Source organism: Myotis daubentonii, chromosome 5, assembly GCF_963259705.1.
Source record: "Myotis daubentonii chromosome 5, mMyoDau2.1, whole genome shotgun sequence".
NCBI lineage: Eukaryota > Metazoa > Chordata > Mammalia > Chiroptera > Vespertilionidae > Myotis > Myotis daubentonii.
Window position 1 is genome coordinate 12,206,069 of NC_081844.1, and position 20,916 is coordinate 12,226,984.

The window sequence follows — 20,916 nt, forward strand, 5'->3', positions numbered from 1 at the left end:
TCCATTTCGAGCTTCTTCTACCGTATCTCTGGATATCTCTATATCTCTGGATATCTACCCTATCTCTGGATATCTACCATATCTATGTCTAGCAGCTTCCCTCCTGCCATTTTCTTCACAGCTCATGGAACTTCTGAGCTTAGAAATCTCCAAACCCGAAAGCAATAGGTTCTTCCCCAACAGTTAAGATCCAATGAGGCCTACATGCGACCCAGGAGTCGAATCTAGTCTACAGCCAAGTTTAAGGGGTCCCTGTAAGACTATATAATTTGGCAACACCACCCAAAACCCCAAGCTTCCTCTGGATAACAGGGTCCCAGGGGCATTTTGAGGTAGTCAAGATCCCTCCAGCCGCCCTGGACATCTTTCAGAACCCAATCCTTGGAATCCTGCTCCCCAAAATAGTCTTAGGGATCAACAGACCCCTCAGGTTGTCCCACGGCCTCCTCACCCTCAAGTCTGTCCTGGTTCTTCCGGATTTGCAGGAAGAAGCTGTTCAAGTCCTCTACCCCAGGTCCCAGGCACTCTCCTGCGACTGCCCAGAATCCTCACTGGTTCATCACTCCCCAACCTGGCTTGGGCACATGGTTCCCTCAAACCAATAAGATGCAAGCAGTTGTTACATAAGAGCAGGTCCCTGGAATAAGGCTCAGGTTCTCATATCAACGAAAGCTTCTTTGGCTGCCCTGGGTTTGGCTACCTACAATCAGCATGAGCTGCAGCCAAAGCCCTGTCTCCTCAGAGGCACGGGTGAGGCCCAAAAGGGATCTATTAAGTACCATTCACAGAGCTTGTCTCCACAGGGCTGTGCCAGTTCATGACCTGAGGGTGCTGGGTCAACACAACCTACCATGATCCTTCACCAGGGCCTCCATCTCCTCTTGGATGCCCTTGTGCCACTCGGTGATGTCCACGTGCAGAGAGTAGTCACAGCAGGACTTGCTGTCGGCCCATTCCCTCCACTGGTCGAAGGCAGCCAGCAGGCTTGTCCCAGGCTCTGGCACGACATGGTCAACTAGAAAAGAACAGATATTTGTCATCATCAACAAAAGCCTCCAGGGCCACAGGCCAACAGCTGTTTTCCCATTTCAACCCTGAACAAGCCTTCTTGGTTTCAAAGTCGAGATGGTGATCTCTAGAATCAGCTTCTAAGAATCCACTTAAACCAGTTGACTACCCAAGAGGGAGAAAGCAGAAACTTGGCATGGCATGGTCAGTCCAGTGAAACCACGCATGAACTGCCCAGATCTGATTTCCCAGCTCAAAGCCCCTGAAAGGACACACCTTGGGCACATTTCTTGGACAATGAGTCATTATGGACAATGGCAGTGTCAAATGGCCAGCCCGAGCTGCCAAACCCTTCCTTGTGTTAATAGCTGCTTGTGAGACGCCCCCACCAGACAGCAAGGAACTTGAAGTTGCTGGACCCCAGCCACACAGACAGAGCCTTTTAAAAGATCCCCAGCATATCCACTCTCTCATCACCACTCGTATTTCTGCAGCATGATACCACTTTGTAAATTAAGGGAGAGCTTTCATCATAAGAGTTCAAAGTGTTTTAAAACTGTGGTCATTGTTATATTATTATTGAGCTCGGCTGATATGGAGACAGAGGACTCTGGAGTCAAGCTGACCTGAGGTTTTGGGTAAGCTACTTAACCTCCACTACCCCAGGTTTCTGTGCGGGTTTAAAATACGGGTATTTCGTACCATACACATTTGCCGTGAAGATTAATTCAGACAGCGTATCAACCTTAAGTCACTCCCCTATTTAAATCTGCCAATGACTTCCTCTTGCTCAGCGGTTCTCAATCTGTGGGTCGCGACCCCTTTGGGGGTCGAACGACCCTTTCACAGGGGTCGCCTAAGACCATCGGAAATCACATACATAATTACATATTGTTTTTGTGATTAATCACTATGCTTTAATTATGTTCAATTTGTAACAATGAAATTGGGGGTCACCACAACATGAGGAACTGTATTAAAGGGTGGCGGCATTAGGAAGGTTGAGAACTACTGCTCTTGCTCTTCAGATAAAGACTAAAATCCCCAATAAGGTCTGCATGCTCCTGCCCAGCTCGGCCCATGACTGCCTCCTCCACATCGTCTTGGAGCATCGCCCCTTCCCACACTGTTCTCACTTCCTAAAATATCAGCCGCTCCCTTCTGCCATGGGGCCCTTGCACATGCTGTTTCCTAGGTGTTGGAGAGCTTTCACCCAGTTAACACGGCAACAGGAAGTTTACCAGATCTATTATTCCTCATCTTCCACACAGACACACTAAATTTCAAAATGAAATGACTTGTCCAAGGTCAAATCAAACTTGTGCAGCAAAGAAGATAAAGCCCAGGACTCTTGACGCCCTTAAGCAATGACTCATTCTTCTAAATAAAATATCAGATTTTCTACACCCAGGTAAGCAGTTCTCAGCTAAGAAAATGCCAGCCCAAGCAATGCTAGTGAGCTCAGGTTTCTGAAATGGATCAAATCTTGCAGATGCTGCTAAATTGGAATCAGCTGAGCTTGGCTCTGTATGTCTCAAAATGTGGGCCGGCGGGGGCGAGTTGGAGGGGTCAGTGGTGGGAAAAGGGGGACAGAGGTAATACTTTCAACCATAAAGAACTATAAAAAGAAATGTGGGCATCTAAGCTGAATTTTCTCTTGACAATATTTACTTTTTATAAGTAGTAGTATATGCAATTAAATGGGTACATACATAGCTGGTACTGTAATACAATGATATCTGATGAAAGCAATGAGGATGTGTGTACTTCTAATACAATCGTTCCATCTGTAAAACGCTAACAGAAACCCTGACAAAACAATTCCAGTATCTGTTCTTGTGTTTCCCTGCTTGGGAAGGAGGGCGGTGAGCAGTTTGGACAGACTCTCCCTAGTCACGCCCCACACCCCTGGCTTGATCTCTATCCTTCCTCCAAACCACTCTTCCTAAGCAGCCAGAAGGCTCCTAAACCTTTCATCAGGTCCTATCATTCCCTGATTAAATCCTTCAGAAACTGGCCACCATCTTCAGAGTAAATATTCAAGCTCCTCCCTGGGCCATGTGCATCCAGTCCCGGCTCATCCCCCCACCCCCACCCCTCCATTCTGTCTGCCACCTGCCCCTGCTCTCCACCATCAGGCCACCCCAGCTGTTTTTTAGTCCCTGACCAGTCCAACCCCTCCCAAGCTCCAGGCCTTTGCGCAAACAGTACTCTCTCCGGAAATCCATTCCCTTGCTCTTTAGTCGGGCATCTCCTCCTCCTCATGGGACTAAATGTCACCATCCCAGGGCTGCATCCCATTTGCAGTTTCCATAATTTACTATCTCACTGCCCGCACGAGGTTCCACACGCATCACAGCAGGGAATACGTGCTTGGATACAGTAAGTGCTCAACAAATGCTTTCAGCAAACGAAGGACTGTTCCCCCCGACCCTGCAAGACCAGGTCAAACACAGAAGGAAGTGTTCTCCTGAGAACACATCTGGATTTTCCTGTTCAACCTCAAGAGTGTGTACGAACATCCTCACACTCCAGGGTATGAAAGCTACCTTGAGAGCTTATTAAAGCACAGGTCCCTGGCCATCACCCCAGGGTTCCAGGGTCTGTGGGTCTGGGCTGGGACCTGAGAATGTGCATCTTTAATAAGCTCCTTGGGAGCTAACGGGTCTGCCTTCGCCCACCTGAACATCACTAAGGGGAGGTGGTTTCCCATTTACTGCTCCTGCACCTCTATCCACTGTGCCCGTTTTACTGCACACAGCAGCATTATCCCTTACAAACACAGCGCGGTTCCCTGGCTGTCATACTGTGGCTTCCCTCCGTGTCCACAAACACTCCTGTAGTTGTGAACCCCTGAAAACTCAGGACAGATAAAGCTGAGGGCTTCAGAGGAATAAACACATTTCCTCTGGGAGCTCATGACACTCAAGAAACATGTCCACAAAAAGCTCCCACATGTTTTCCCACAGTTCTCCTTCCGTAGAAGCTCTCCCGGGAAGAGCTGGCCCAGGAACGGGGCAGAAGGTCATGCTCACTTCCGGAGGGAGCAGATCCCCATTGCCTTCCCTCTGGTGACTTCTAGGCTATCTGTCCCTATGAGCGCGGCTTCTGCCTTGCAGCTGACTCCTCCCACTCCTGTAAGACTGGAGGGAAAGCTCGCAAGCCCAGCCTCCTCCCCCGACCCCCCACCCAGCCCCCAGCAGTGAACAGAACACGGACTTGGGTTCAATGGGCCCGAGTTCAATTCGTGTTCTTGCTGCAGCACTCTCCTGCTGCACACGTTGTCTCTGGGAACTCTATTTCTCCGTATATAAAGCATGGGCATGAAGCCACCTGGTGTGCAGGGCGGCAAGAAGTAAAAGCACCTGGCAAAGAGCTGCCACCATTTTCATGCCCCGGGTGAGCAATGGGAAACACCACTGAGGTGTCGGCAGCGAGCCCGTGAATCGGGTTTATGAGGGAGCCATCAACCTGCCCCAGGACCATGGCCTGAATTCAGGCGTGACAACCAGTGTGCAGAAGTGCTTTTATCTAGAAGACACCAGCTATTTCCAAAGGACTGTGATTACTTCTCTTAAAACTGTCAAAAGACCCTAAATTTCTAACAGTTTTATTGAGATATAACTCCCACACTAAACAATTCCCCCATTTACACGGAACTATTCGATGGTGTTCAGTCTAGTCACAGAGTTGTGCAACCATCACCACCATCTATTTGTAGAGCATCACCCACAAAAGGGGAATTACCCAAAGAGGAAGCTCCGACCCATGAGCAGTCCTCCCTGGGCCCTCCTGGCCCTGCCAGTCCCGGCTGCAGGCAACCACTGATTTGCTTTCTGACTATAGATTTGCCTGTTCAGGAAATTTCATACAAATGGAATCACACAAGATGTGGTCTTTTGTGTCTGGCTCCCCACACTTAGCGTCATGTTTTCAAGATCTGTCCATGTTGTAGCGTGTGTCAGCATTTCATTCCTTTCTATTGCCTTGAGTGGTCCTGGAATCCTATTTTCTGTTTACTGGATATTGCAAGGTGTTAGACACGGAGCAAACAGGCTGCTGCCCTGGAATTTGTGGCATTTAAAGGACCCTGGCTTCTTACAACTTTTGTTTTGAGGTCATTGTAGAGACACATGCAGTTGTAGGAAATGATACTGTGAGATCTCAGACCCTGCCCCCAGGGGTAACATCCTTTAGAACCAGATCACAACGAGGAGGGCGACAAGACCCTACGTTTTTAAAAGGCCAGCAAAGCAGTTGGTATATCTGGTCAGCTCTCAAGGGGCCCTTTTTATTTAAAACATAGACGCTAAAAAGTCATCACCACTGTCCCTGTTGTGGAATAGCAGCGGCTGAGTGGGAACCACATTCTGTGGGAACGTCTACTGTGGGGTTAAGTATGTGGGGCAGAAAGAGGGGGGGGACTCCCTCCCACTAGGCCCCCACCCCCACGGCTCCGAAGCCTCACAGTCACACACAGGGCTGTTCTAGGAACTCCTGTAAGTCAGCACACACACCTCCCTCGCTCCCTGGGCATTCACTTCGTCAGAAGCGCCCATGTCCTGTCTCCCGTTCCAGAATCACCACTGCCTCATTCTGTAGTCCCCCACTTACCAGCAGCCTCTCCCCTTTCATCTTAGATAAATGAACAGATCTGAATTCAGAGCAAACCATCAAGGAGATGGCAACACACACCGCCGCTGGCTTATCTGTGGCCCTCCCACGCTGGCATCTATTCAGCAAAATGCCGGTGACCCATTCAGCAGGGAAGGGCTTTGTTGGTGCGAGATAAGAGCCCTGGGGAGCCCGGCCTGCCAGTTGGGATAACATGGTTTTGTTCTGGAAAAAGGCAGGAAAGGAAGAGAAAGCACCTGTCCGTGGGAATATGCAGAGAACCTGCAGAAGAGGGGGGTTCGGATGTGCGAGTGTCTGGCCAGCTCTGCCACTTACTCACTGTGTGGCTTTGAACAAGATGCTCAACCTTAGTGGCCTTCAGGCTCCTCATCTGTAAAAGGGGCTGATACTAGTGCCTCACCCACGGGATTCCAGCAAGGTGAAATGAGTTAGTACGGGAGCTACTTAGGAGAGTGCTCCACACACACCAGCCCGAAGGCACAGTCACACCCTTTATGCGGGAGCCGCCAGGCATGCACCTGCATGAAGGAAGCATCCAGGTGCCTCTACAGCACAGGCTGGCGGGGATCGCTCCTGCCTGGCGCAAACACAGCTGACCCTTGAACTATGAGGGTTTGAACTGTGCACGTCCACTTATACGTGGATTTTTTTCATCGAACACAAAGTATTTTCTCTTCCTTATGATCATCTTAACATTTTCTTTTCTTTAGCTAAGAATTACATTATATAAGACATATAATATGCAAAATGTGTGTTAATCAACTGTTTAAGTTACTTCCAGTCAACAGTAGGTTATTAGTAGTTAAGTTCTGGGGGAGTCCAAAGTTATCCTTGGATATTTTTACTACAAGGGGGGTCAGCACCCCTAACCTCTGTGTTGTTCAGAGTCGACTGTATATTGCTTCTCCCACAGCGCAGAGGAGCGCTTCCCAAAGAGCTGGACTGTCCAGAACCTTTGTGCCCGATTTTCTCATCTACAGCATGACTGAATGTTCATGGTGCCGGAGAAGCCCTGGGAGCACAGCCATCCCAGCCAGACGCACTGTGGCCGCTTTAAAACCCCAGCCCTGCTCAACCAACAGATGTCTGTCTCTGTCTCTCTCTTTCTCCTCATCCCTCCCTTCCGTTCTCTCTAGAAATCAACGGGGGTCATGGGAGAGGGAAGCCAGTCCTCCTGCATGCTGGCGAGGGGCCCGGCTGCCTTAGGGTAACACTAGCCGAAGAAAGAGTGGCCAACTTTAACCTAAAGGTAATTCGTATACTTTCCAAGACGGGAATGATGCTCAAAATAATTAACGTGTATTGAACACTTCCTGTGTGTCTGGTGCTTTCCCGTGCATCTCCCATGGTTTATCTCCTTTCATCTTTAGACCCGTCTCCTGATGTCAGAGCCAGGGTTGGCCCCAGTTTTCAGTTAAAGCAGCTGGGGGATGAGATGAAGTAACCTGCTCACGTTACTTAAAGCACACCCGGCAGAGAGGCTGACAGACAGAAGCTGTGCAACATTCCCACCACCTGTGCCCCGGCCAAGGCAGGCCCTGCAGGAACTGGGGAAGGTGGTCCCTAATGTGTCCTTAGCCGGTGCCACCGCTGGGGCAGAGGTGGGCTGTGGCTGCAGAGCCCCTTCTCTTACCACCTGCTCTAGAGAGTGGGGAGGGGCGCTGAGTAGCGAAATGCAGCCTCATCCCTTTACTGTTTATAATTACAGCAAGTGGTTCAACAATTCAATAAACAGAGAGGAAAACCGTGCAATTAGCCTAATTGTCCAGGCATAGCAACACGTGCTTCTAACTGCTCAAACCTGGAGGCACTTGAGTAATCGCTTATTTCTCCTTCCCAAACGTTCTCTAATGTAATCTTGCTTTTAAGACAAACGATATATTCATGTAAACCAAGTAGAGCCGAAAGCAACTGTTCCGCCTCCAGCAATCGCTGCTGGAATCATTAAGCCAGAATCTGGCAGGAATAGGGCTGAGGCAAGGCCCAGTAAAATGTGTATAAACCAAACAAACAAACAAACAAACGCTTAGGTGGTCTGATGAGCAGCCAGCTTTGGAGGAAAAAAAGAGGTAAAAGATATAAGCCGTGCCCTTAAAATATTTAAAATCTAGTTGGGGAAAATACATTAAAAGGTAACATAGGAAGTGATTCTGCTTGATCCTTGGGCTCTGCCCTCTTCCCAGCCGATCCTTCCTCACAAGGCCTAGGAGGAGCTGAATGCTGTCAATGCCCCAAGTTCTTGCCTCCCATTTGCCTCTTTAATTTTTTTTTCTTTTATTGATTTCAGAGAGGAAGGGAGAAGGAGAGAGAGATAGAAACATCAATGATGAGAGAGAATCATTGATCGGCTGCCTCCTGCACACCCCCTATTGGGGATTGAGCCCACAACCCAAGCACGTGCCCTTGACTGGAATCGAACCAGGGACCCTTCAATCTGCAGGCCGAGGCTCTATCCACTGAGCCAAACCAGCTAGGGCTCCCATTGCCTCTTGGCCCACTACAGCCTTGCCCCACAATGTGCTCCTGGTTCATCCCATCCCTGTCCCGCACCCCCGACCGCCTTCCACAGCCACCGGGTGACCCCGCCGCATCACGGCCTCTCCCGTCCACACAGCCTCTGAAGTCTGCTCCGCCTGAGTGCTCCCTGGCTTCTCTCCCCTCGACAACACCTCCCCCCCATTTTCAATGCTGGTGTCCCCTGGAGCTCTGTCCAACCTCCTTAGCTTCCACTCACAGTTCTAACATTTACGCAAAAGGTACTGAGCTGGGGATCTGAACCGTGGAACAGTAGGCCCTCGTATGGCTGGCCCAGCTGGGGCTCCTTTCTGCCTACTCTTGCCTCACCTTCTCTCATTCCTCCAGCCCAGCCATGGGCAAACTACGGCCCGCTGGCCGGATCCGGCCCGTTTGAAATGAATAAAACTAAAAAAAAAAAGACCGTACCCTTTTATGTAATGATGTTTACTTTGAATTTATATTAGTTCACACCAACACTCCATCCATGCTTTTGTTCCGGCCCTCCGGTCCAGTTTAAGAACCCATTGTGGCCCGAGTCAAAAAGTTTGCCCACCCCTGCTCCAGCCATATCCTCTCTCTTCCCTCCTAATCTCTTCCCCATTCCTCTCTGCTTCCCGCACTCTTCCTCAATGCGTCTTGGGCTCAACACTCATCAGCTGCTGGGTTTGGGGACTAGAGCCCTCTTCAATCTCAGGCAAATCTCTGTGATAAGCAGCTGGAAGCAGGTGGGACCCACTGGCTGCAGCACCTGTCAGGGTTGGTTCCTGCTGCAAGAAGGAAGCTGCCCATCCAGAAGCTGGGCCCGGACACCTGGGGCTGCCCACACCTGCGGCCCATGCCCCCTGCCCACCGGACTCCCTGGGCCTGCTGGAACAAGGTTCCCCATTTGTTGCTGGCAGAAGACTCTGGGGCTCCAGAAGCCAGGGCCAGAGACTGAGGATGGGAAAGGACAGGTAGGGGCGAGCAGAGAGAAGACTTCGAACCCAGTGCTATTTCTGATCTGAAGGTGACCTTGGAAAGCAATCTTCAGCTCTTCATTCCATTTTCACAATTTAGTACAGGCATAACCAGAGCTCCCCCTTTAGGAAAAGATATCCACCCACCCAGAAGTATTTTTCAATCAGAATGGAATGATTGATTGAACCTTGTTATAATTTCACATCACTGTTTGCCTTTATTTGAGAGCAAGAGATAGCAACAATATCAACCTCACATCGGTATAGCTTTTTAGGGGAGGTCATAAAGGGCTATCACGTGCCTTAACTTACCTCATTTGCTGCTTAAATTAGGTAGCCAGGATGGGTTCGCAATGCTCCTGTCACAGATGAGGAAACCGGGGCCTCGAGACTCGCCTGAAATCATGCACGAACTCACCAACAGCTGAACCAAACCTGCCTTGTTTAAGCCTTTCCTAACCACCACCTTCTTGACTCACCTCAACCTTCCACACCTAAGCCTTTTCCTATCCTCAAAAACATATGCAGGATCACTTAAGTGAACAGCTAATGAACTTTACCCAGTGGACAGAAGGGGAACAGCCAATGAGAGTCAATGAAAGTTAATTTGGGACACCAGATACAGAGCTTGTCAAAATGTCAGCAGCTCATAAAACCCTTTTCTTTGAGGCTTGGGGAAGCTTGCACATGGCCGGCTTGCATGCAAGATCAAAGGCCAGGCTAATGAAATCTGTGTGTGGTGATGAAGGGTCGTTTATAATGTGTAAATCCTAAGAGTGACAAACCAAACACCGAGCAGAAAGAAATCCTCCCCTTGACTCATCAAAAACAGCCATGGAGAGACAGGAAGAGCACAGCCCATCTGTAAGCAGCGTGGGGTCGACCTTCCCAGGGAGGGGCCCACCAGTCAAGGGTGGGCATAGGGAGGGAGGGCATGGGGAGGGTGGATCTGGAGAGGGAGGGTATGGGGAGGGAGGGCATGGGGAGGGTGGGCCTGGGGAAGGAGGGCATGGGAGGGGGGGCCTGGGGAGGGGGGGCCCAAATTGACCCACTTCGCCAGAACCAGCTTTACATGAAAATCAGCCTCCCAGGCAGGACCTGGTATTTATTGGCTCTCCACTCTGCTGAGGATGGATGGGCATGGACATCCTCAGGAGAGGTTCCATCACACCTCCAGTGGCAAGAGCACTGTTAAACCACCGGGAGTGCTTAAAGGACTTCAATTGTCTGTGCACAATGATGTGCTAACTGCGCATGAGTCAGTTTTGTTATTGCCTGAGCAGCCGCATTTTCGAAGAAGAATGGTCCGAGGATGCCTCCAGCCCCAAATCCGCACCAAACAGTGACACGTTGTGGATGCATTTGTTTCTCAACAATCACTCGTGGATTTTCTGAACCCCAAATGCGACAATTTTGTCAATTAACCAAGCCATCAAGATGAAAATGAGCCTTATCGAAATTCAGCCACATTTATGCAAAACGGTCATGGAAAATGTCAACAAAAGAGTGTGTATGTGCCAGCAAAGCCGTGGAGGCCATTTACCCGATATGCTATTCCATACATAACCCTATACTGTATACTTTATGAATCAATAAAAAATTTACAATTTTTAATTATAAACCTGTGTTTTCTATCAAAATTACTTCTTGCGTAAATTTTGGGACACCCTTTAGAAGCAAGCCTGGCAGACTCTACTTGAAGAGGTGGTTTAGTAGAGTCAGGTACACACCCAGGGACCCTAAAAACTGCTCTGTCTTTTTGCTGATGAGGAATATGATTCCTGGGCAAGTTTCAAGAGTTGCAAAAAGACACAGAATGAGATGTGGCATTATCAGAATTAATCCAAGGTCTGAATCCCAAATCTGTACTATTTCCTTTAATTTTATTATTATTTTTTAAATCTTTATTGGTAAAAGTATTACATATGTCCCCGTTCCCCCCCCCCCCAATTGACCTCCTCTAGCCCACCCCAGACCCCCGCCCAGGCCCTCACCACTCTATTGTCTGTGTCCATGGCTTGTGCATATATGCCTACAAGTTCTTTGGTTGATCCCCTCCCTCCGCCCACCCTATCCTGCCTTCCCTCTGAGGTTCGACAGTCTGTTCCATGATTCTCTGTCCCTGGATCTATTTTGTTCCTCAGTTTATTTTTTTCATTAGATTCCACATATGAGTGAGATCATGTGATACCTATCTTTCTCTGAATGGCTTATTTTGTTTAGCATAATGCTCTCCAGGCCCATCCATGCTGTTGCAAATGACAAGAGTTCTTTCTGGTTTACAGCTGCATAGTATTCCATTGTGTAGATGTACCACAGCATTTTCATCCACTCTTCTGCTGATGGGCACTTGGGCTGTTTCCAAATCTTAGCTAATAATACCTATAATCCTGTTATCCTACCAATAACTATTAATCTTCCATATTTATCATGTGCATATTTTTATGTGGGTGTAATCACAGGGCATACTCACTTTTAATTGTGGCCTTTTTGTTAAGACCATGTTGTCTTAGAGTCTTCATAATTCAATTTTTATATAAGATATTCTTTTTTTAATATATTTTATTGATTTTTTACAGAGAGGAAGGGAGAGAGATAGAGAGTTAGAAATATCGATGAGAGAGAAACATCAATCAGCTGCCTCCTGCACATCTCCCACTGGGGATGTGCCCACAACCCAGGTACATGCCCTTGACCGGAATTGAACCTGGGACCCTTCAGTCCGCAGGCCGACGCTCTATCCACTGAGCCAAACCAGTTTCGGCATATATAAGATATTCTTAGGGAAATCTATTATAACTTTCTTAACCATTACCCGACGTTGAACCTATAGGCTACTTCCTATTTTCCTCTGTTATACAAAATGTTCTTATGAACATCATCACACAAATAACTTCCCCCGTTTTAACTGGATTTCTTTGGAGCAGATCCTAGAATGGGATTCCAGGATGAGCTATGGCTCTTAATACAGATGATCACGTTGTATCCAAGTGTCACCACTTCATGCTGCTCCCAGCAACGCGCTGGGATGTCACCCCGGCCACTGCTGCTATTTTTATTTTATTTGCTTACTATTTAAGAAAGCAAAGCCCTGCCCAGCCAGCATAGCTCAGTGGTTGAGCATCAACCTATAAACTAGGAGGTCACGGTTCAATTCCAGGTATGGGCACGTAACAGGGTTGTGGGCCGATTCCCAGTGTGGTGCATGAGGCAGCCAATCAATGATTCTCTCTCATCATTGATGTTTCTATCTCTCTCTCTCTCTCCCTCTCCCTACCTCTCTGAAATCAATAAAACTGTATTTAAAAACACACACACAGCCCTAGCCGGCTTGGCTCAGTGGATAGAGCATCAGCCTGCGGACTGAAGGGTCCCAGGTTCGATTCCGGCTGAGGGCACATGCCTGGGTTGCGGGCTCGTTCCCCAGTGGTGGGTGTGCAGGAGGCAGCCAATCAATGATTCTCTCTCATCATTGATGTTTCTCTCTCTCCTTCTCCCTTCCTCTCTGAAATCAATAAAGAAATATATATTAAAACACACACACACACACACACACACACAAAACAAAAAACAAAAAACAAACAAAGCCCTTTCACTGGACTAGGCTATCTCTGTTTCAGATAAATGGCCACCTTCCAAGACCAAATAGGGGACTGAGTAAGCCTCGAGACATCAGATCCATAGCTATACAAAGAAGCTACTGACGATTAAGCAGAAACATGATTAAATGGCTACATCCAACATTTCAGTTCTAACCCCGCTCATCAGCCTTCTCCCAGCTTTGTCCACTGGAGCCTTAAGATGACTCCTACCGAGGCCACCTTGTTAGGTGGACAAGATGTAGGCAAGGTAGGACCGACGTGTAGAACCCAGGCCCCTGGGCCCCAGGCGTAGAGAGAGAGACTCTGCACTGTGTCTCAGTTCTATGTATATTCACTTAAGAGGAAGTGCCCACCGGCCAGTGTGGCTCAGTGGTTAGGAGGCTGACTGGAGAGTGTGTATGTGTGCATGTATGTGTGTACATGTATATGTAGGCACATGTGTGTGCCTGTGCACGTGTGTATATGCATGTGTGCATGTGTGTGTGCCTGTGAGTGCAATAGGAGTGAAGGTGAGCTCATGCTCTACCTCCTGTGGCTGCAAGCTGCTTTAAGGAAATGGAGTCTGCCATATAATCAAGTTCAGATTGAACCAAGTACAGAAGGACCACAGGGAAATAATGAGCAACAGGGAACAACCAATCGGGACTCCACATGGGGCAGGTCAGACTCAGCTCTGCGAGCTCCGCCTGGAAAGGGGGCGGCAGCTGGCTGTGCAGGACCAACACAAGGCAGCTGGGAAACATGTGAGCAATGACACTTCCTCTGTTTGTCTCGGCTTTTGGTTGCCCAGGACTACCAGCCCACAGATTCGGTGCAGGCCTGCCAAAAGCAAGAGGTTACAGGGCTGTGTGGAATATCACACAAAAATAAGTCACCCCACATGCTTTCCCGTGCAAAGACTGTCTCGCTCGTTTTCCTTCCTGATGGTTCCTTGTTGGGAAGGGAATCCGGTGATAAACTCAAGGACTTGCAGCTTCCTAATTAGAGACTGACAGAAACATATGTACTTACATCCATAATGTGTAGAACTATGTCAAAACTGTTCCAGCCAAAGCCCCAAGGTCATTATCAACAACAGGAAGAACAAGGAACAAATAAATGAAACAGGGTCGTGTTTCCATTCCTACTGAAGTAGATAAACAAACCCTATGACCCGATGACAATAACCCTTCTGTGGAAACATGGACCGAAATAGAAGGGATGATGTTTACCTACTATATTTCAGGACATCGTCTATGGACACACACCAATCCTATAACAAAGAGCGCCTAGTTCAGGTGGCCTGCTGGGACTAACGCTGCCCAGCCTGCTGTCAGCTCCACCTACTGCAGCCAATTCATCTGCCAACTCCTGCATCTCAGACAGGTCCTGCCAGACCACCTCAGCCTATTTCGACCAACCCAGCCCAACCAGCTTGGACCAACCCTGCCCGGCCCACGGTGTCCCTCCGCCTGACGCTTCTAGGCCTGTGCCCTACAAAACATCAACTTGCACTTCTTTCCAGAGGGAGCCGGTATGCACTGCTGTGAACGAGCCCCGGACCCCGCCCAAGCCTCAAAACCAGTATCTACTCAAAGATTTTGCCTGTCAACAAATTCCATGGAGGAAACCCAGTGTTTCTGGGCCAGTAATGTCAACGCCATCACAAACGAGCAGAGGCCAGAGGGGGTGGCCGAGAAGAGGAAGGCTCAACTAGAGTGGGAGAATGCTGCCAAATACAGCTCTTTGGGGAAAGTGCAATACCTCACTGAGGGGGGAAAAGAAATGGAAATTTCTCGATACTATGGCTACACACAATAAGAGATGCTAGGAGTGTTGGTGCCACTCTGGATATCTACTGTTTTCCCATAGACAGATATAAATTTTTCTATTCTGATATAGCTTAAATCTTAATAAAATTGAATAAACAAATGTAATAGAATTAGTAGATGAATAATAAAAAAGGCTTTTGAGTTTTGTTTTTTTTTGGGGGGGGAGAGGGGGAGAACTAACATGTATACAGGACTCGCCAGCCACCCTTGTACGGGAATGGCTCTGGCTCTTAAATGCCCTGCTCAGGATTTGCATGGACATACGGAAGATAGCGGCTACTGGATTGAAGCTCAACCCAGAAGCAAAAGCATGAGGAGCCTGGTCCCTGTTCTGTTTATTCCCATGTTAACAATTCTCCTTGCATAGCCTCCAAGTAAAGCCGAGCAGGAAAGGAAGAGCTGGTGAAGTCATTGTTGACGGGAATCTATCTAGAGCCAACATAATTGGAACCTGGACTGAATTCAAAACCACAGCACAGCATCGCCATGGTACCGCACGTGCTCCCACCTCAGCTGAGGCCTAACTGCTCACTGGGGCACTCTTCACCCCAGAGGATTAAAGAGCCAAAGCCAATGCATCTGGACAAGAGGATGAAGCCCGACCAGGGACCAGCTGCTCAGGGAGCCTCGGTTTACTCTCCGACTATGTGGACAGTTGAAGAGTTCAGGTCCCTGCAAGCACCAGCCGCACCACTGGACATAAATTCAAGCGCTTCCTCACATTATGTTCTCTTCCTTCCCTGGAATGACAGGGGTAAGAAATAGTAACCCAGATGCAAAAGAGTGCTCTACAGGGACTTTTTATAAAATTCCTTTTAGTGCAAAAATACTTAAATGCCAACAAAAAACCTTGGAAAACCAGAAAGAATTCAATTTTTCATTATTCCATCACCCAAAGAAAAGTACTTTTAATATACTGATGTGTGTCTAACCAATCTTTTTCCTACCCACTTACTCATACACATATATATTCTTTACAAAAGCAGTAACATAATTTTATAGTGTGTAAATTATACATCACTAATGCTTTTAAGAAGTATATGATCAAACTGGACAAAGTGATCCTGGCCTGCTTTCTTCCATCATATATTGGAAATATGTTCATATTAATATTTTCCACTGTGGTTTTAAATGACTATACACTAATTTGTCCTAGAGATGGCCAAAATTTACTTAACCAATCACCTATTTTGGTCATGTAAGTTGTTCCTAATTTTTTTCTCATCATAAATAATATCATGATGAACATCCTTAGAACTAAATGTTTGCACATTGATTATTCTGCATCAAGGGGTATGAATATTTTTTGCTTAGAAACTTTTAAAGCTCTTTTAGACATTATTTTACTACCCTCCTGAAAGGCCACACCAGTATAAATAGCTACCAGCAGTTTATGCGCGTCCATTTCACTACAACCTAGCCAACACTGTAGTATCATTCCTTTTAATATTTAAAAATTTAGTAGACAAGCCCTAACCGGTTTTGCTCAGTGGATAGAGCGCCGGCCTGCGGACTGAAGGGTCCCGGGTTCGATTCCGGTCAAGGGCATGTACCTTGGTTGCGGGCACATCCCCAGCCGGGAGTGTGCAGGAGGCGGCTGATCGATGTTTCTCTCTCATCGATGTTTCTGACTCTCTATCTCTCTCCCTTCCTCTCTGTAAAAAATCAATAAAATATATTTTTTAAAAAAAATTTAGTAGACAAAAACTTAGATCACTGTTATTTTAATTTGTATTTCTTTTACTACACATTAGTTAAATATTTTTTCTTAAGTTTAGTAGAATTATTTCTTCATACCCTTTACTTTTGATTAAAGCGTTCATACTTTTATCAAAATGTTATGATTTCATATTTTATTTTTTTAATATATTTTTATTTCAGGGAGGAAGAAAGAGGGAGAGAGAAACATGAATGATGAGAAAATCGTTGATCAGCTGCCTCCTGCATGTCCCACACTGTGGATCGAGCCAGCAACCAGGGCATGTGCCCTGATTGGGAATTAAACCCTGACCCCCTGGTTCATAGGCTGATACTCAACCACTGAGCCACACCAGCTGGGCTGATTTCATATTTTCCGTGCATCAGTTCTACTTCCAGTAGCCTGTAAGTCCCCTGAGGACTGGGGCCATGTCGGCAGCTCTAATGCTAGACCAGTACCTCACACGTGGCCTGGCGAACGTCAGCTGAGTGGACAAATGAAGGGATGAATGAACAGGCTTTTCTTAGCAGGGGAAACCACAGTGCTGAAGAGCTTGGTTTAAACAGCAATAGGTGTGATGGCCGCGGGAGTGCCCACATCCTTTCTCCTCGCCGTCACCTCCATCAGCCGCAGCAACACGCTCAGCCGTCAGCACTCTCAGGCCTAGCAGGTGCCACCACTGAATTTGTTACATCGGGAACATCCAGAAAGCAGGATGGAGTCACCTCCAAGTGCAGGGACCGAAACCACGCTCCCACCCGGTGCCCCGGTGCCAGAGGCCCAGCACCGTGCCCAGCAGGACAAGCACCAGCCAGGGGGCCAGACGACCAGGGTTTCCTGCCTCGTTTGGCCTCATTATTAGTTGGGTGGCCTTGGGCAAGTCACTCAGCCTTTCCATCCTGCAGTTTCCTCATGGGAAGTGGGGGATGTTTCCGGCCCTATCTATTTTATAGGGAGGCCCCAGGAGAGAGCTATAAATGCAGTCTTCTTACTCTGGGCCATGAAGCAGGGGCAAGGCCACCGGAAGCAGGAAGACTGGCCTGGGAGATCCCCGCACTGGCCGAGCTGCGCCGCGCCTGGCAGGCTGCAGGCAGTGGGCTGGGGCAGAAGAGGGGCACGGAGCAAAGAGGCTGCAGGCCTCTGCCAACTTCCCTCCCTGGCCCAGGCCATCTACCTGCGCTCCCTGCGAGAAAGCAGAGCAAAGGGTGGTCATAAAAGATGGCAAAACAGGGCTACATGGTGAGATGGAGCAGCCAGTCTGGGAGGACGGAGTCAGCGTGCCAGCTAGCCAGGGAGAGGGCTCCAGGGGGTGGCAGTGAGGGAGGGCTAGTCCCCTCCTCTGGGACGTCCCTGATTTCAATTCTTCTCTCACCACCAGGAACGTCCTTCTACTTTTCACATCAGATGTCCCCATGCAGAATTAGGAAAACATACTCAAAACTAAACTCTCACATCATAGATCAAGATAAGTGTGGCTAAGAGTGAGTGTAAAACTGAAATGGCCTTAAAGTAGAGCCTAAAACCAAAACCATAATGATATCCTGACTCCCCCGGGATGGCTGTGATCAAACGACAGATGATAACAAGTGCTGGCGAGGACGTGGAGAGACTGGAGCCTTCAAACTCTGCTTGTGGGAACGTAAAACGGTGCAGCCGCTGTGGAGACAGTCTGGCAGTTCCTCAAGGAGTAAAGAAGTATTACCCTGTAACCCAGAAATTCACTCCGAGAGAAATGAAGCATAGGCGCGTGTAAACACCTGTCCATGAATAAACACTATTGTTATTTTTTTAGTAATTTAATTCTTTTTTTAATCTTCACCCAAGGACATGTTTTTATTTATTTTAGAGAGAGGAAGAGGGGGAACATCGATCAGTTGCCTCCTGTACACCCCAATTGGGGATTGAACCAACAACCCGGTATGTGCCCTGACTGGGAATCGAACCCGCAACCTTTTGGTGTAGGGGATGATGCTCCATCTAACTGAGCCACACCAGCCAGGGCCAAATGAACATTAGTACATTATTCAGCCATAAAAACAAAGTGCTGCCCAGCCGGCATGGCTCAGCAGTTGAGCATTGACCTATGAACCAGGAGGTTATGCTTTGATTCCCAGTCAGGGCACATGTCCGGGTTGTGGGCTCAATCCCCAAAGTGGGACGTGCAGAAGGCAACCAATCAATGATTCTCTCTCATCACTGATGTTTCTATCTCTCTTTCCCTCTCCCTTTCTCTCTGAAATCAATAAAAAATATAGCAAAAAACAAAAATGAAGAGCTGATACAGGCTACAATGGGCATGAGCCTTGAAAACATGGTGGACAAAAGAAGGCAGACACGAAAGGCACATGCCATATGATTCCATTTATATGAAATGTCCAGAACGGGCAAATCCATGGAGGCTGAGAGTAGACTGGTGTTTGGCAGGGGCTGGGAAGGGGAAGTTGAGAATTGGTATGGAGTTTCTTTTGGGGGCAGTAAAAATGTTCTGAAATTAAATAAGAGTAATGGTTGGTTGCACAATTCTATGACAATACTAAAAACCGCTGAATTTAAAAGGTGAATTTTATGCTATATAAATTATATATAAATTTTAAAATAAATTTTAATCTAGTTTGTGTAAGCTAACACAAAACAAATGAATGAATGAATGAAGCAAGCCTAAAATAATAAGGCTCTGTTACTCAGCATCTTTGTTTGATGAAATCCCTTAAACAAGCCACAAGAATAGGCTGTAAGAACAAAGAGAAGGACAAGAAAGGGCCAAGCCCATACATGAAGAGGGAAACACACTTTCTGGTATAATCCTGGATGGAAAACCTATCGATCACTATGAGGCCACCTCTAACCGTAAAGTCAAAAAAATTACCATTTCAGAGCTATGCTGACCATTTTAATTGTTTCCTGATGAAAGAAGGGTTAAAAAAAAAAAGGGTGTGTGATGAAATGAGAGGATTGGTGAGCTCAATAACACAAAACACATTTAGCCCTTCAAATTTCCAGTATCCGGGTATCATGATAAAAGGTTTTGACAGGCCAGCCAGTGTGACTCAGTGGTTGAGTATAGACCTATGAACCAGGAGGTCTCGGTTTGATCCTGGCTGGGACACATGGGGCTTGATCCCCAGAGGGGGCTTGCAGGAGGTGGCTGGTTGGTGATTCTCTCTCATCATTGATGTTTCTATCTCTCTACTCCTCTCCCTTCCTCTTTTATATCAATTTTATATATATATATATATATATATATATATATATATATATATATATTTTTTTTAAGTTTTGATGGTCAGGAGCAAAACTGGGCTGAAGGGCCCAACCCCTCACCACCATGTAGGTAACCTGTCCTACCCACCATCTCCCTGATTCCTTATAGCAACCTTTTTGGGCAAGAAAGGCTGATCCAAACCCTTTTGACAATTGACAAAAGCAAGACAGAGACTGGGGCAACGTGCCTGAGGGAATGAGCAGCACAATCCAGACCAGAATTAAGGTCCCGACTCCCAGCTCCATGAAGAAGATGTGTCGTCAAGAAGTTCAGGCCTCAAATTCTTTCCGCTAAACCTCATACTTCCCCTTGGATTATCTCCATAAAGGAAAAAACAATGTACAGAATAGCAAACCCAACTTTGAGAAACCGTTTGATGTTCCTCCCTGTCCCTGTGCCTCCTCAAAAAAATGCCATCTGCCTGAGGTGTTTCCTAGGGGAGCGGAGCCGGGGAGCTCGATGAGGGACGAGACCCGGCAGGGCCTCCGAGGCTGCCTGCGTGACGGCGCGCGGCAGTCTGGCCCTGCGTGGAAGGCCCCTGGCTCCCGGAAGAGAGATTAAGTCCAGTTGATGAATGCAGGACATCAGGTACTCCTCTTGATTGCTCTCCAAATGCCCCCGGGGGGCAGGGGAAATTAGGTCACTAATGCAGTGCTCCGCTGGGAGAACAGAGAGACCCAACACAGCACCATCTTGGAGAGCATCTTCCCCCCAAGGCACAGCCCCCGATTCGGGAAGAGGGTCACTCTCTGATCACTTTCTCACTTGATATTCCAGAAAAAAATACTTTCAAATAAAAGTTGGACCTAAGGGCAGGATAAAGCTTGCACACCAAAGCGTTCCGTTTCTGAGGGGTGGATCCAAGCCCACCACCTGCTGGCCAACTCCAGGTACGGCTGCATCCTGCATCGGGATGTCTGTGAAGCACCTGGCAGGATGCAGGGCCCACAGCAGTACTCAGGAGCACACTTCTTTTCTTTCTTTTTTTTTTTCTTTTTTTCTTTTTTTTAAAATATATTTTATTGATTTTTTTACAGAGAAGAAGGGAGAGGGATAGAGTCAGAAACATCGATGAGAGAGATCGATCAGCTGCCTCCTACACGCCCCCCACTGGGGATGTGCCCGCAACCAAGGTACATGCCCTTGACCGGAATCGAACCCGGGACCCCTCAGTCCGCAGGCCGATGCTCTATCCACTGAGCCAAACCGGTTCAGCAGGAGCACACTTCTTAATTGTTAGAAAGCAAACAGGGCCTGGCTGGGGTGGCTCAGTGGTTGAGCGTCGATCCATGAACCTGGAGGTCACAGTTTGATTCCTGGTCAGGGCACATGCCCAAGTTGTGGACTCAATCTTCTGGCGTGCAGGAGGCAGCTGATCGATGATTCTCTACCATCACTGATGTTTCTATCTCTCCCTCTCCCTTCT

General features: G+C 47.8%; 1 protein-coding gene across 3 annotated transcripts in view; it reads right to left on the minus strand.

Moving 5' to 3' along the window:
- DPYSL2 (dihydropyrimidinase like 2) overlaps positions 1–20,916 on the minus strand; it is a 105,709-nt gene that overhangs the window by 33,054 nt on the left and 51,739 nt on the right. For all 3 annotated transcript variants that reach the window (XM_059695935.1, XM_059695936.1, XM_059695937.1), the window contains one exon: positions 851–1,015. In XM_059695935.1, coding sequence (XP_059551918.1) covers positions 851–1,015 — 165 coding nt within the window. The remainder of the gene's footprint in view (positions 1–850; positions 1,016–20,916) is intronic.